This window comes from Cordyceps militaris (assembly GCF_000225605.1).
Source record: "Cordyceps militaris CM01 unplaced genomic scaffold CCM_S00001, whole genome shotgun sequence".
NCBI lineage: Eukaryota > Fungi > Ascomycota > Sordariomycetes > Hypocreales > Cordycipitaceae > Cordyceps > Cordyceps militaris.
The window spans coordinates 6,085,999-6,099,336 of record NW_006271969.1 but is presented as its reverse complement, the minus strand read 5'-3'; the positions used below and the strand labels follow the sequence as shown (position 1 = coordinate 6,099,336).

Below are 13,338 nucleotides of genomic sequence, written 5' to 3'. Positions count from 1 at the left end.
TAATTTCAAACTTTATTGACTTATATATACAGTGCAATGCTATAAATCGAAACAACGTTTACTCTGGGTCGCCAGTCGCCTCCCCCTCTGCATCCGCTGCCCTCTCAGCCACTGCCTTGGCTTCCAGCGCCTTGATCTGCTCTTGGCCCTCTTCCGTCGTTCCATCTATAATGTCTTCTTCCAAGCTCAGAATGTTGGCCTGTCATCACACAGAATTGTTAGCAAACATTCCCTATAAGTGTTCTCGTGCGTGCGAAGTCACATACCTCGCCAAATAGGTTGACGTATTCCTCCGCGTCCTCTACCGAGAGCTTGCCCAGCACCTCATTCACCTTGTCCAGCGAGCCCGTCTCGAGCGCCGCGCGCATCTCGTCGCTAAAGTGCTCGTAAATCTTCCGGGCCTCCTGCACTTCGGGGTCTTCACTGTCCTTTTCCGGCACGCTAATGGCGATGGCAGTGCCGGGCTCGACGGCGTGCAGCTGAATCAGCTCGACGCCGTCGACGGGTTCCGCGGCGCGCTCGGCAATAATCTCGCGCGCACGCGTGCGGATCCGCTGGTGCGTATCGTGCACGTCCTTGTAAAAGACCTCCTTGGCGTTGTTGCCACCGTCGGCCGTGATGCGCTTGAAGAAGAGCGCCACGCCATCGCGGCCCAGCGCGCGGCAGTACTGCAGCAGCAGCGCCTGGTGCACGCACTGTCGCGCGCGGTCGTCGGTGCGGCCCGTCTCGAGTGCCGCGTCAAAGGCCAGCACCAGCAGGCCGTCCGTGTCTCGCTGGGTCAGGATCTCCGGGTGCTTGGTGATGAAGTCGAGGCTGGCCGAGTAGTCGGTGGACTGGATGTCGGCAAACTTGCGCGCGGCGGGAGAGGCATCCATCTCGTCGTCATTGTCTGTGCTGACAGATGCGTCTTTGGCCGACGACGACTCGTTGGATGGTTTGTAGTTTGGGTTGAGCAGCTCGACCTTAGTGGCGTCACCGCCCGCTCCGGCCGTTTTGTTGACAAAAGAGCTGTCGAAGCCGGTATGAATGTCCTCGCTCGTAATCTTGTTTCCCTCCTCCTTTTCCAGCTTGGCCAGCTCGTCACCGCTCTCCTGGATGAGCGTCTGGACCTGTGTCGCGTGGACCTGAATCTCGTCCACCATCGCCTTGTAGCGGTCTACGGGCTGATTGGCCTCGAGGGTCTTGCTGACCTCGTCGAGCAGGCGCGTCATCATGGCCGAGTACGTAGTGGGCTGGTTGGGGTCGACGTGGAGGCCCTCGGGCACGGGCGGCAGGGCATTGTCCTCCGGCTTGCCCGCCGACTCCATGATGGCTTGAAAGGCCAGCTGGTTCGGGTTCTGCGCCGCGGCCACCTCGGACGTGGGTGACCGCAAAGAGTCCAGCAGCGCCTCGATGCGCTGGAGCAGCGCCTGATGCAGGGTGACCTCGTACTTGAGCGCCTCCATGCGGTGCTTGCGCTGCTGTCTTTCATGGTGTATCTGTGTCTGCTTCGCTCGGATAAAGGATTTCTTGTCGACGTTGGGGTGCACTTCAATGTCGGAGTCGTCGCTGAGCTCCAGGGCGTCCTGTTGGGAGTCATGCCTTGATTAGCAGAGGTGATGCGGGGGACCGAGACGCAGCCAATAGCTCTCGTCCAAACGTACCCATTTACTGTAGTCAACCGGCATGGTGGGTGGCTGTGATATCTGGTGACGTTTGCTGTTTAAACAAATACGGATGCGGGTATCTGATTGAGGCTTTGTTTGCCCCTCCACATTCATGAAGCTTCTAGGTAGCACGCGTGGTGGGGTAGTTTTGCGGCGACCCATGTCTGCTTTGTTGTGCTTCGGTTATGAATGGATGACAGGGCAACTGCAAATGCGCAAAGGAAACAGCTGTGGAAATACATAAAATTAGCCATTTCCATCGCCAACAGTCATCAACAGTCATCAACAGTCATCAAGTGGTGGTAGAAAAGAAAAGGCCTCATCAGAGCCTCGACAAAAATGGTATTTTCCACGCAGTCGCTAATGACGTACTGTACAAAAGTAAAGGAGACAATCCAAACGCCAGAAGCCACCCAGCTACCTATAATAAAAGCGAGTTCGATAATCGATAACCACCCAGCAAACCGATACAATTCAAGCAGAATAACGATATTCCTTCGTATCCAGACAATGAGCAAAATGTGCTTCAAAACAAATAGCAGTTACCCATGGTCATCATCATGACATTGACTTCATAAATCCGTCCAGGTCAAAGCTCTCCTCGTATTGCTTATCATCCCAGAGCTCCTCTAGGTCATCCAGCCAGGCCTTCTTGCCCGGCTGTCGCAGTACATCGCCTGTTTCGATATCCACCATATCTTCCTCTCTTCCTTCCAAATTATTCTGGGGCTTATCGGATAGCAGGCTTGGTCCCGAGTCACCCACGTTAAAGAGATCCAGGATCTGGTCCGTGTCCATCGTTCCTAGACCTGCGTTTTGCTGATTGACCACTGTTGACGCCACGTCAATCTTGAAACGCTGCAAGTTCAGGATCTTCTCTTCCAGCGTGCCTCTGGTGATGAGGCGGTAAACGTTGACGACCTTTTTCTGGCCGATTCTGTGCGCGCGATCCATGGCTTGCAGATCCTTTTGAGGGTTCCAGTCGTGCTCGACAAAAATGACCGTGTCGGCACCAGTCAGGTTGAGGCCGAGACCACCCACACTGGTCGTCAGAAGCAAGACATCGTATGAAGGATCACTGTTGAATTTGTTGACAATGTCCTGTCGCTTGTTGGCTTCGATAGACCCATCCAGGCGCAGATGCGATACAGTAGGTAGCATTTCCTTGAGCACCTTGTTCTGAACCATGTCAAGCATCTCCTTCATTTGGCAGAAAATGAGAGCGCGATGAGGCTTGATTGGCTGATACAGAGGATCATTGGTATCCCCATCATCGCCACCGATGCCGCAGTCGACTAGCAGGTCACGGAGTGCGCCAAGCTTGGGTGCATGCACAATGTCGTCAATCGCTGTGCCCTGCTTCGACAAAATCTTTTGCGTCTCGTCAAACATGGGAACTCCTGGTTTCATCACCATTGCAGGCGAATTGCAAAGCTTGCGCATGTATTGGAGTGCCTGGAAAATGTGCTGCTTCGATTCTTTATCCTCTCGTCCAGCCTCGGCTTGTAGCTGCTTGCCTTGTTTCTTGTGAAAGTCTTCGAATAATTTCCTCTGGAGATCACTAGGGTCACAGTAGTAGTTCTGCAAAATTTTGGGTGGCAGGTCGTTCAGGACCTCCTCCTTCAGACGACGCAGAAGGAAAGGGAGAACTTGCTTGTGCAAAGCCTCGATGGCAAGCGCGCCAGCTTCCTGCTCCTTCGACGACGCTTTGCTGTACCGACTAGCTGCGATGGGTTTGGCGAACCTATCCAGAAAGACTTTTTCGGTACCCAGGAAACCAGGCATTAAGAAGTCGAACAGCGACCAGAGTTCTAATACGTTGTTCTGGATCGGTGTCCCGGTGAGGATGAGACGGTGGTTGCTAGCAAGTCTCTTCACGGCTTGGCTAATCTTAGCCTTGGGGTTCTTGATCAAGTGACCTTCGTCAAGAACAACATAGTTCCAGCTGTGCTTCTCGAGCAACTCAGAATCGTTGCGACAGACATCGTAAGACGTGATGACAATATCCGTGTCTCCAAGCTTGTTTTTCAGCAGCTTGCGCTCAGCAGGAGGGCCAACATAGGCAGTGACACTGAGGAATGGCGCGTAAGTCCTTATCTCCTGCTGCCAATGGCCGGACAACGTAGGCGGGCAGACGATGAGAGACGGCATGGGGCGAACATCTGGAGCTTGGCTCTTAGCGAATTCTTCCTGGCGCTGGTGATGGTCACTGGCAACGATGCAAAGTGTCTGCAGTGTTTTACCCAGACCCATGTCGTCGCACAGAATGCCGTGAAGATGATATTTGTTGAGGAAGTGAAGCCAGTTGACACCATCTTGCTGGTAGGATCGAAGCTCAGCCTTAATAGCGACGGGAATAGCGAACGGTTCAACCTTCTTCGGATCCAACAGCTGACCGATAAAAGTGCGCTCACGATCACGCCCTTTGAGAAGCTCTTGAGAAAGCCCGGGCGGGTCAGGAATACCGGCCTCAAGCGGAACAAGCTTGACAAGCGTAGCAAAAGAAGTAGTTGCCAGCAGACGAATCTCATTATCCGAGTCACTCATCCGGCCAAGGACGGGCACGATGAGAAATATGACGTAGGGCAGGATAGAGTCGCCCATTACAGCAATGAGATGGTAAATGGCTTCGATAGCGCCTTGTCGAAAGTGAAGGTCAAGCGGGTTGCTTATGGAGGGGAGAACCTTCTCAACCAGCGCCGTCATGCCTTCGACAGTCATAACGCTGCAGATGGTGGCCAAGCACTTGGCCGCCATGTATCGGAAAACAGAAAGCTCGGAGTGTAGCGCTTTGATGACGAATGGCATCATCTCTATAACAAAGGTATGGAGGTCTTTGTGCAGTGTAGGTGTCATGGTGCGGATGACTGACAAGGCATCCACAATTTCCTGGCCGAAGGCATCTTCGGGGTCCTTTGCAGCCTCTGGGAGCTCACCAGAGAAGGCCTTCACAAGAGGCTGCTCCATGTAGTTTCGCAGACTGGGGACCGTCTCAAAAATAGCCGCACCGTAAATGCGGGCCAGAATTTCGAGGGCCTCCTTCGCACCTCGTCGTGTGACGCGAGCAGCCTTGACTTCTTTAGCCCATTTAGCAACGTCAGCATGGTCGACTCTATCTTCTTCCTTTTGCATTGACAGAATGAAGTCCTTCTTTTCTGCGTGAACGGGGAACTCAGGAGTCTCAGCCACTTCAACGCATGAGAATTTGACAAGATTTGCAACAACTTTGTCCGCAGGGCCCCGTCGACCCTTGTCAGCGAACAGTTGAACAAGTCTCGCGATGGTGTCCGCAGCGCGAGACTGTAGAATTTGGTTTTCTTCCGTCTTGACGGCATCCATAATGCCCTTGATGAGCGGACTAGGCTTCTTAGGGAGCACTTTCATCGCAACCAGGGCACATGCTGCTGCAGCCTTAATACGGACGTCACGACCATCCTTCAGGGTTGTGGCTTCTTGGACGGCGGTCTGCGCGACGTCTCGGGATTCTGCGAGCTGCTGGCTTGCAATGAGGCGCTGGCCAGGCGGCATGATCTTCTTGAGCTTGTCGAAATCATCGCCGACACATTTTTCCGCGATTAGCAGAGAGAAGGCGTTAGGCCCGGCTTCCGCTTCACCCTGTACAACGACGGGTAAAACTGGAAGCTTTCCGGGAGGCACTTTGCCATGATCTCGAAACATGTACAGAAGCTGCTGACACTGTGAGCGAACACGTTGCATGTAAATGACGAGATCACGGTAGAAGGCCGGCCGGTCATTGTCAACGATGCGCTGTAGATGGTCGGTATATCGGGTCTTGACGTCATTTTCAGTCTGCTTGCAGTACTCATCGATGACAATACAAGCAGTAACCTGACTTGACGCAAAAGCGGAAGAAAGACCAGGGATGAGAAGAGCGTCAAAGTCATCCAGCTTGGTAGATGGCACATGCGACATGATCAGGCCCATGGCCTTGGCCGCTGAAGTCCTCGAACGGATAAGTACATCCATGCCAACAAGATCAACATCGCCAGTCATCATGTGACCATCGACATCATGGCCAACATGAGCTGGTGCGGGTTCCTCGGTCTTGGCCGACTTTCGCCGGCGTTTAGGGGCACGATCGGTCACTTCAGGCGACGGCAGCCTGCCGGCTGCGTTCTGGGCAGTGGCAGGCATGGAATACGTACCGCCAGAAGGTTTTTGGAAGAGTGTGGCGTTCATAGGAATAGGGTATCGAGAGACACCAATCGGGTGCAAGGTCAGCTCCATAAGCGCATCGATATTGGGAGCGAACTCATCAGCCAGAGTGGCTGGCTTCGTTGCAAGGGTTTGTACTAGGGCAGTCCAGAGCTCCAATGACATATTGAGAGTCTCCTTGTCTCGCTCGACCAGGATGTTTTGGAAGACGAGTCGCAGAATCTTGCCGTTCAACCAGCCCTGTGAAGATTCGTCGGCGAGGTTGGCAAATGTCAGTAGAGCCTTGAGGACGGCAATGCGGACAGAGGTGATGGTATGGCGTAAGAATGGGTAAAGACGAGGGACAAGCAAGGTAAATGAGCGCTCCTCATCTTTTTCGGCAGAGGCTTTCATTGCTTCCAAGACTTCGGGGAATCCGCAGAGCGTTGCTAGAAGATCCATGATGCGTCCCGTGCTGGCACTAAGATCATCGCCTAAATTGGAGAGGCTTTCCCATACAATATTTGTGAGACCATCGAGCGCAGCAGGGCGCATCATGACGAATTCCTTTGCCATGGGTATTAGTGTCGCGGCACTTACGGCGCGGACATCGTCGTCCATGTCACCCAGTCCCTTCATGACGGCGGCAATCACGCCATCAATCATGTCGTTGTGCTGCAACAGCAAGTCTTTCCTTACTGCGACAACGTATCGAAGGCCCACCATGCCACCGTGGCAGACGGCCCACACGGGTCGCTCCATTTTGAGGTTCTCCTGCAGCACCATACGATGCAAGATACGGTACGTGTCGTAGACAGATGCGGCGGGAACATGCTTGAGCACAGATCCAAGGGTCTGACCAATAGTCTCTCTGATGGGGGCGACGGATGTGTCAGAGCTGTAGTCTGTAAAACGATCCAGCATCAGAACAAAGCAAAGGCGACAAGCCAAGTCGTCAAGCCATTTCTTGTTGTTCGCATCGTTTTCGGCTCGAGAACTGGCGGGGCCTCTGCCGGCGCCGCTGCCATGAACTCGGATAACCTCTCGCAGAGCCATTGCGGCTCCATGACGGGTCTCCCAAGAGGGATCAAAAATATCCACCTTGAGGAAATCGCATAGACGGTCGTAGGGCCACTCGGCACCGTGCATATCGTCCTCGGTCTCGATTTCGGATTTGATGGGCAACATCGGACCCTTGAATTCGCTGACGACCTTGGTGTCCTCATCGGTTTCGGCGGGGCGATCAAGGTTGAAGTATTCGTTCATCTTGCCATTCTTTTTCGCATCCGGATCGGTCATGGTTATATCCTCGGCCATGGCTTCGGAGCTGGCCGTGGTAGAGCGTCGCAGAGACAGGTCGCCGAAACCACTTTTTCCCTGGGATGCTTTTATTGCCTCCTTCTTTCGCTTCCGTTTGAGAACGTTGAGCTGTCTCGAGCTCAGTTGAGAGTCTTCGCCCGGTTGGCTGATGCTGTCGCTTCTGGGAAGGCCACCATTGCTGGGGCCTTCAATCGGTGTGGGGGGGACGCCGACGGGTTCGGGAGGAGCGATTTCTTCGTCATCGACTTTGCGATCGAGCAATCCAAGGCGACCAGGAAGAGTCTTTCTCTGATGCGCAAGACGATCGGCGGGATCTAGCGCGGCCAGGCTGTATTCGACGCCGCCGCGCAGCAGTTCGCGGCCGTACTTGAGAATGCATTCGACATTGACGGCATTGAGGCTGAACTGTTCGTCGGCTTTCAAGTCAATCTTGGCGATACCGGCGGTGTTATCGTCGTCTTGTTCCTTCTTCACATGGCCATTCTCGGTGGAAAAGGGCTCTTCCTTTTTGGGATCTTGTGCGACGTGGTCGCCATCGTCTTCATTAGGGTCGTAGAGAGGCGCATTGTCTACAATTTTTCCAATTGCCTTTGCGGCAGTAGATCTAGTTTCCCAGTCCTTGTGGCGCAGGTAGGGAACAACGCGGGAGAGCAGATTAAACAGTTCATCAGGGTGCTGTTTTTGCCAGTCGGCCAGCTGGTTGACGGCAGTATCGCGTATGAGCCTGGTACTGCCCGTCTCCAGGATGGTGACGAGGCGATCTAGTCTGGAGGCCATGGTCTATGTGTAAAGGCGGACGGTTGACAGCGATGGACGGAACTATGACATGGCGCAGCAGTGACTATGAGACAAAGAGGGGTCAGTGGGGTCGGCGAGGGTATTGGGCTGAAGAGCAGTAAACAAGAGGCGGCAACCGGCAAGTGTAACAGTATCGGGAGAAATAGTGGCACGATGCGGCAGCGCACAACTGGTGGCAGAACCAACACGACGGCTGTGAACTATGCGGTGGAGACAACAGCTGCGCATTCACATACAAGTGCGCGTTTGGGTATTGTATGGGGAATGATGGTGCTTACAGAGTGTTGTACAGAAATTTGGTTCAGGAGGTTGTTCCCGGACAAACCATGGAGGTTGTCGCACTGGGCGGCGAGGTTGGCGATGCTGATTAGATTGAGAATGATTTGCGCCGTATGCGCTCAGGTACCGGGAGGTTAGAAGAGGTGGAAAGTAAAGCGATAACGTAAGTAATTGGAGGTGGTGATGACGATGTGCCGGGATAACCGCGCTTGGTGCAAACAGAAATTGGCGATAAAGGTGTTGCGCGCGCGCGCCAATGAAGTGGTCAAGCAAGGTGCGTTTGCGGGTTGGTTGAGTGGGGAGCTCGCAACTGGCAGCTGGCAGCTGGCAACAATCAAAAGATGGACCAAAAAAAGTGTGGCAGCTGTAATCAGTGGCTGGTGGGTGTGATACAGTAACAGGTACGTAGGTAATGCGGCAGCGAGTCGACTAGCGCTGGATGGGATGGCAAACTAGTAACAAACTGGCTGTGGCTCTGGCCGTGTCTGGCTCGGGGGGACGAACAGGAGAAATCGGGTAGAGGGGCAGCCGTGAGCTCTATATGTGACAAGATGTACTTTTATACTTCTTGCCCACGCAGTGGCCAGCCCGTTTGCTTGTTTCGCCTACTGCTCTTTTTGGCGCTGTGCGAGTCCACTTTTCTTTTTTTTTCTTCCTCTAGGGCCATTTTTGGTTGCCCAAGTGCGCCCCCTTTGTCATGGGTCCCCTCTGTTCATCCCTTGATGCCCCAATTTCAGGCCCGCCCAGTAGTGAATGAGGTGGCTTTGACTGGCCAGTCAACGCTGCGTAATTTTGCTGGCCTATCGCCAGGTACAAGAATGTCTCGGCGACATCAATAGCCCCAACAAGTCACTCTGTTTATTTAGCCTTTTGTCGTCTCCAGATTCCACTTTATCAGTTAATATCTGTACGTATGTACGGGTTTATCGTGATTCACGCGCTCGCGCTCACACTCACAGCAGTAATTCAACCAAGGCAGATCTTGTATTAACTAATACTGTATTAACTAATACTGCTTCCTGAACTCGTCCATTCCTGTATACCTAGGTACCAAGGTATTTACTGCCTTGTAATATGCATAACTGCACCTGTGCCGGTGCCACCCACCCCAGCCACAGCGACAACCGAAGGCCCTTCCCCAGGCAACCAGGCAACGATGCTTCACTACTAGATAATACTACCTCCCAGGTAGCAACGGTGGACGGTATTGGCTCTTGTTCCATGACAGCATGCGTTCGCCGCATAACAGTACACCAGTTTTATACTTGACATCATTGACTACCTTACCGCCAAACCTCCATCCTCTAAGCTGAGCGGCGTATTCCTGCTCACCACAAAGAAAGTCTTGAGAGAGAAAAGAAAGCGCCATCCGTTCCCTTCGGGACCTTGCCCCTGCGGCCCGTCGTGTCGCATCTAGGGTCATGGCCCGCGCTGGCGCCCGATCCTCATCTGGGACAACCGCAAACTTTGTCCCGGACCTCGAGCTTCTCCGTGCTCCTCGTCCCCTGATGTTGACAGTGTGCCGCTCGGAATCACTGCATCGACCACACTGCACGATAATGCGAACGCGCTATGAGGTGGCCGTGGCTGTTGCACATCAGCCTCATCACCATACCACCCCGTCGTCACGCGGCGAGCAGGGACTGTGAAGGACCGCCACGTCTCTTTATTTCGTCACTTTATTTCGTCATTGCCCCATGCAATTACAGGACCATGCTAACTACTAATTAGTTAACAGCTGGGCGGTTTCCCGCAGCTATCCCACCGCTACGGCGGACACACGAGGCACCGCATCGACTTTGCCGTACCCTTCTTTGTCTGCTCAAAGAAAATGTTTATGTAGCGTGGCTCACCCCGGACGGACAAACTTTGATTAGTTAGATGCAGATTGGCGGCCAATCAACCGACCGGCACCGCTCGCACGTCAACAATTGTGTCCATACGAGGCCAGGAGAATCGACGCGATCGAGAACTAAGCCTCAGTTCAAGGCTAAAGTCCAAGTTATTGGTACACAAGTACACTGCAGCCCTGATCGTCAAGCTCGGAAGCTCTCTGCCAAATATCTCTCGGCGCTAAATTAATAATTTATTAATTAGGAAGCTCCCCGAGATGCCAGCCCTCAATCAAATCGATGACAGTGGTGAACTAATCCTCAGGCACCAACTTTCTTGTTTCTTGTACGCCCCATGCACCACCTTCCTTTTCTTTTTCAAACGTCACGCAAGACAAGGTTGGCGCAGTCAACAGTCGAGCCACACATGTCAACTTTCCCGTATTACTTTGTATTCCTGTTCATTTCTGCCGTACCTTGCATGTGTGCCAAAATATGACCAAGCACAACAGCTTCCGAGGTGACACGGCCAACATGACATCCGCAAAAACATCACTCTGCGACGGGCAGCGCATACAACAAGCCCCTCCCTCACATCCAGCTCTTCCTTGGACAACTTGTTACCCAAATGCTTCACAGACGCCTCAATGCGCTCGCCTTACGCAACACTACCACAGGCTCGTCCTCGCCGCGTACAATATGTGACGCGGTCATTAATTAGCGACAACGTTCCCGACGCGTGGCCGCGATGCGCTGAATGAAGAGGCTTTGCCACCACCAGGCGCGTACATGGGCACGCGTCCAGCGTGTAGAAGTTGAGCACACCAAAGCCTGAGGTTAGGTACTCGCCGTCGGCAAAGGCGTACATTTCTCTTCACGCGGCGTCCTGCGCATTCGACACCCAATGGTCCTGGCCCGAAGCCTAGGCTGCGAATCACGTAAAGGAAGAATACCTTGACATCAAAGCTATAGCCACCACGGTTCCTGTCCACAACATTGTCAAAGAGCGCGCCCACCTCCTGCAAGCCGAAATTGTCCCTCATGTGGTGGGCACTTGACCATCTGGTCAAGGAAGCTGCGCACGCCCCAGCCGAACAGCGTCTTTCAGTTCGTAAGCGGAATGAAAGAAAAGTAGGGCCCCAGCTGCTCTGCTGTGTAGGCCATCATGATTTCCATAGAGGCGGCGAACTTGTAATTGTACTAACGCGTCTGGCAGTTGTTGATTTTTCTTGTCAAGTCTGGTCACGGGCTATCCGTTGTTCAAAGTCGGCGGTGGCACAAGCCATCGCAGTCCGTACTAGATGATGACGGCCGCCTGGTTATTGTTTTTGTTGTTTATTCCGCAGCCCCACGAGCATGAGCGGCCTACAAAGTATAGCGGAAAGCATTCACGGAAACGGCTCGTGGTTTTTTTTCCCTAACCAGAGAAAGTGGCCGTCTCCGTTGGCGCCCCCTTAAGCCCTGACGCCTCCCGAGCAAGCCTTCCGACTCTTCCGCATCGCTGCCCCTTGGCCGGCTGACAAGCTCAGCCCGTTCAATACAAGTTTGAAATATCCGAGAGATCCGGTGCCAGCGTCAAGGCCGGACCAACACAAGAAAGAAACACGGGAAGCAAGAGACCGCAGTATGGCCGACGCAACCAGAGACAGGCCTGAATAGAGAATCAACGCCCATACGGTGTCTTTTAGTCAACTCTTGAATCCATCTTATTTGAGGCGAAAGGCTCGAGGAACAGGAGGGAGTTGGTGTTGCCCCCGATACCCGCCATGCCTGGAAACCCGCCATCGAGAGGGGTGCCGTACCTCGACAGGATGCCGACGCCTGGCCCCGTTGATCATCTGCACTCGCTGGCAAGGCGGTCGTGGTCTTGGGCGCTGAAGCTGTCCGGGCGACCTTTGGTCCAGCCCTGCGCAAAGAAGCTTTCAGGGGAGCATGTCAGCGACTATTCTAATGTGCGCGACGCCAAGGGCCACGAGAGGAACTTGGGGAGACGAGAGAGACGAGAGCCGGGAGGAGCGACCAGAAAGATGGCCTTTTCATGTACTACGCCAGGCTGTCCACGACTGTCACCCTTGGCGGCGATGGTATAATATCGTTCGTTGGTGAAGATGGTTGCATCATGATATCGTGGCTGGCGGGATGGGAGCATGCTGGGCCTTTGAAATTGCGCTTGTGAAATGTGTGCGAAATTTGACATGGGCAATGGGATTGTCGGGGGAGCCTCGCGTTGATAGCCATGGCAGAGATGGCTCTTTGCACCACACCGCCACGATACACGTCCCAACACGCGACAGCAGATGCAGCCACCTGAGGGGACATGTACATGTGTAGAGGAGTAGGTGCCACGCCTAAGGACCCGCATTCCCGAACCAACAGCGGCAGAGGCTGTCAAAGCATCAGGATTGGATCACGAGGGTCTGCCCGATTTATCCGTCTCAGCGATGCGGAAGCGGGCGTTCAATTATCGATATGTCCCCTGGGAGTACAGAGGACCTCTATTCTCCGACGAAGAAAAAAGAAGAAAAAAAGTGTCCAGGGTCGGTGGTTGGAGGGCTATTGCGGGGTTGGCTGTGCGCATGAAGGAATGAATACACGCGTCAAATGCAAAACGCTCAGCCTCGCATTCGATACTGTGTGAAGCGGCCCCCATCTTCCATCTTCGGAGCCAAGACCCAGGGCGATTATCGTCTGCATTGCCTATTGCATCGTGCAATCTGGGGCATACATATGTACGAATACTGCTAGTTAGTACGGATACCGGACCCCTTTCTGCCCCTCTGACCCTCTGACCCCTCTGACCTGACGCGCGTTTATATGGGAAGAGGATGGGGCGCTGGCAAGCCGGTCTCAGCAGTGTCCGAGAAACCCCACGAGGAAGGCTGTGCAGGGAACGCCGTTGATTGATGCGACGCCGTTTTGCCGATATACGGGCTATTTTTAGCGGGTGTCCAGCCTGAATAGCGTTTTTTTTCCGCCCATTGCCACGCAATTCAACGGCTTATAGGTACCTAACTAGGTACCTAGGCCTGCACGCTGCCTTCCTACAAAGGACGACAGGCTTGCATTTCGTCCATTCTCTCTTTTCCTCTTGTCTCTTATTACTGTTATAACCCGCTCGTCTCTTGTGACTTTGCTTTTTTCTTTTCGTCCAATCTCTCTTTCTTTTCTTCTGTCCAGTCGTTCCCCCACTGTCCAAGGCGCCCCGCCCTTCCATTCTAACTACCTCTGTTGTAACTACGGATATACCGTTGGAGACAATCGTCGACAGGATTCCCGTCTCTTGTCGTTCAACTTGAAGAAAGAAAAAA

At 53.5% G+C, this 13,338-nt stretch overlaps 2 protein-coding genes across 2 annotated transcripts; both read right to left on the bottom strand.

Moving 5' to 3' along the window:
- Window positions 1–58: 58 nt before the first annotated feature.
- Window positions 59–1,667, bottom strand: CCM_01884 (Hsp90 co-chaperone Cdc37; the record flags this gene model as incomplete). Its single annotated transcript, XM_006667038.1, has 3 exons — window positions 59–199; window positions 267–1,565; window positions 1,644–1,667. The coding sequence occupies 3 exons, from the start codon at window positions 1,665–1,667 to the stop codon at window positions 59–61; spliced, it is 1,464 nt and encodes a 487-aa protein (XP_006667101.1).
- Window positions 1,668–2,204: 537 nt separating this feature from the next.
- Window positions 2,205–7,898, bottom strand: CCM_01883 (TBP associated factor (Mot1), putative; the record flags this gene model as incomplete). Its single annotated transcript, XM_006667037.1, has 1 exon — window positions 2,205–7,898. The coding sequence occupies one exon, from the start codon at window positions 7,896–7,898 to the stop codon at window positions 2,205–2,207; it is 5,694 nt and encodes a 1,897-aa protein (XP_006667100.1).
- Window positions 7,899–13,338: the final 5,440 nt, after the last annotated feature.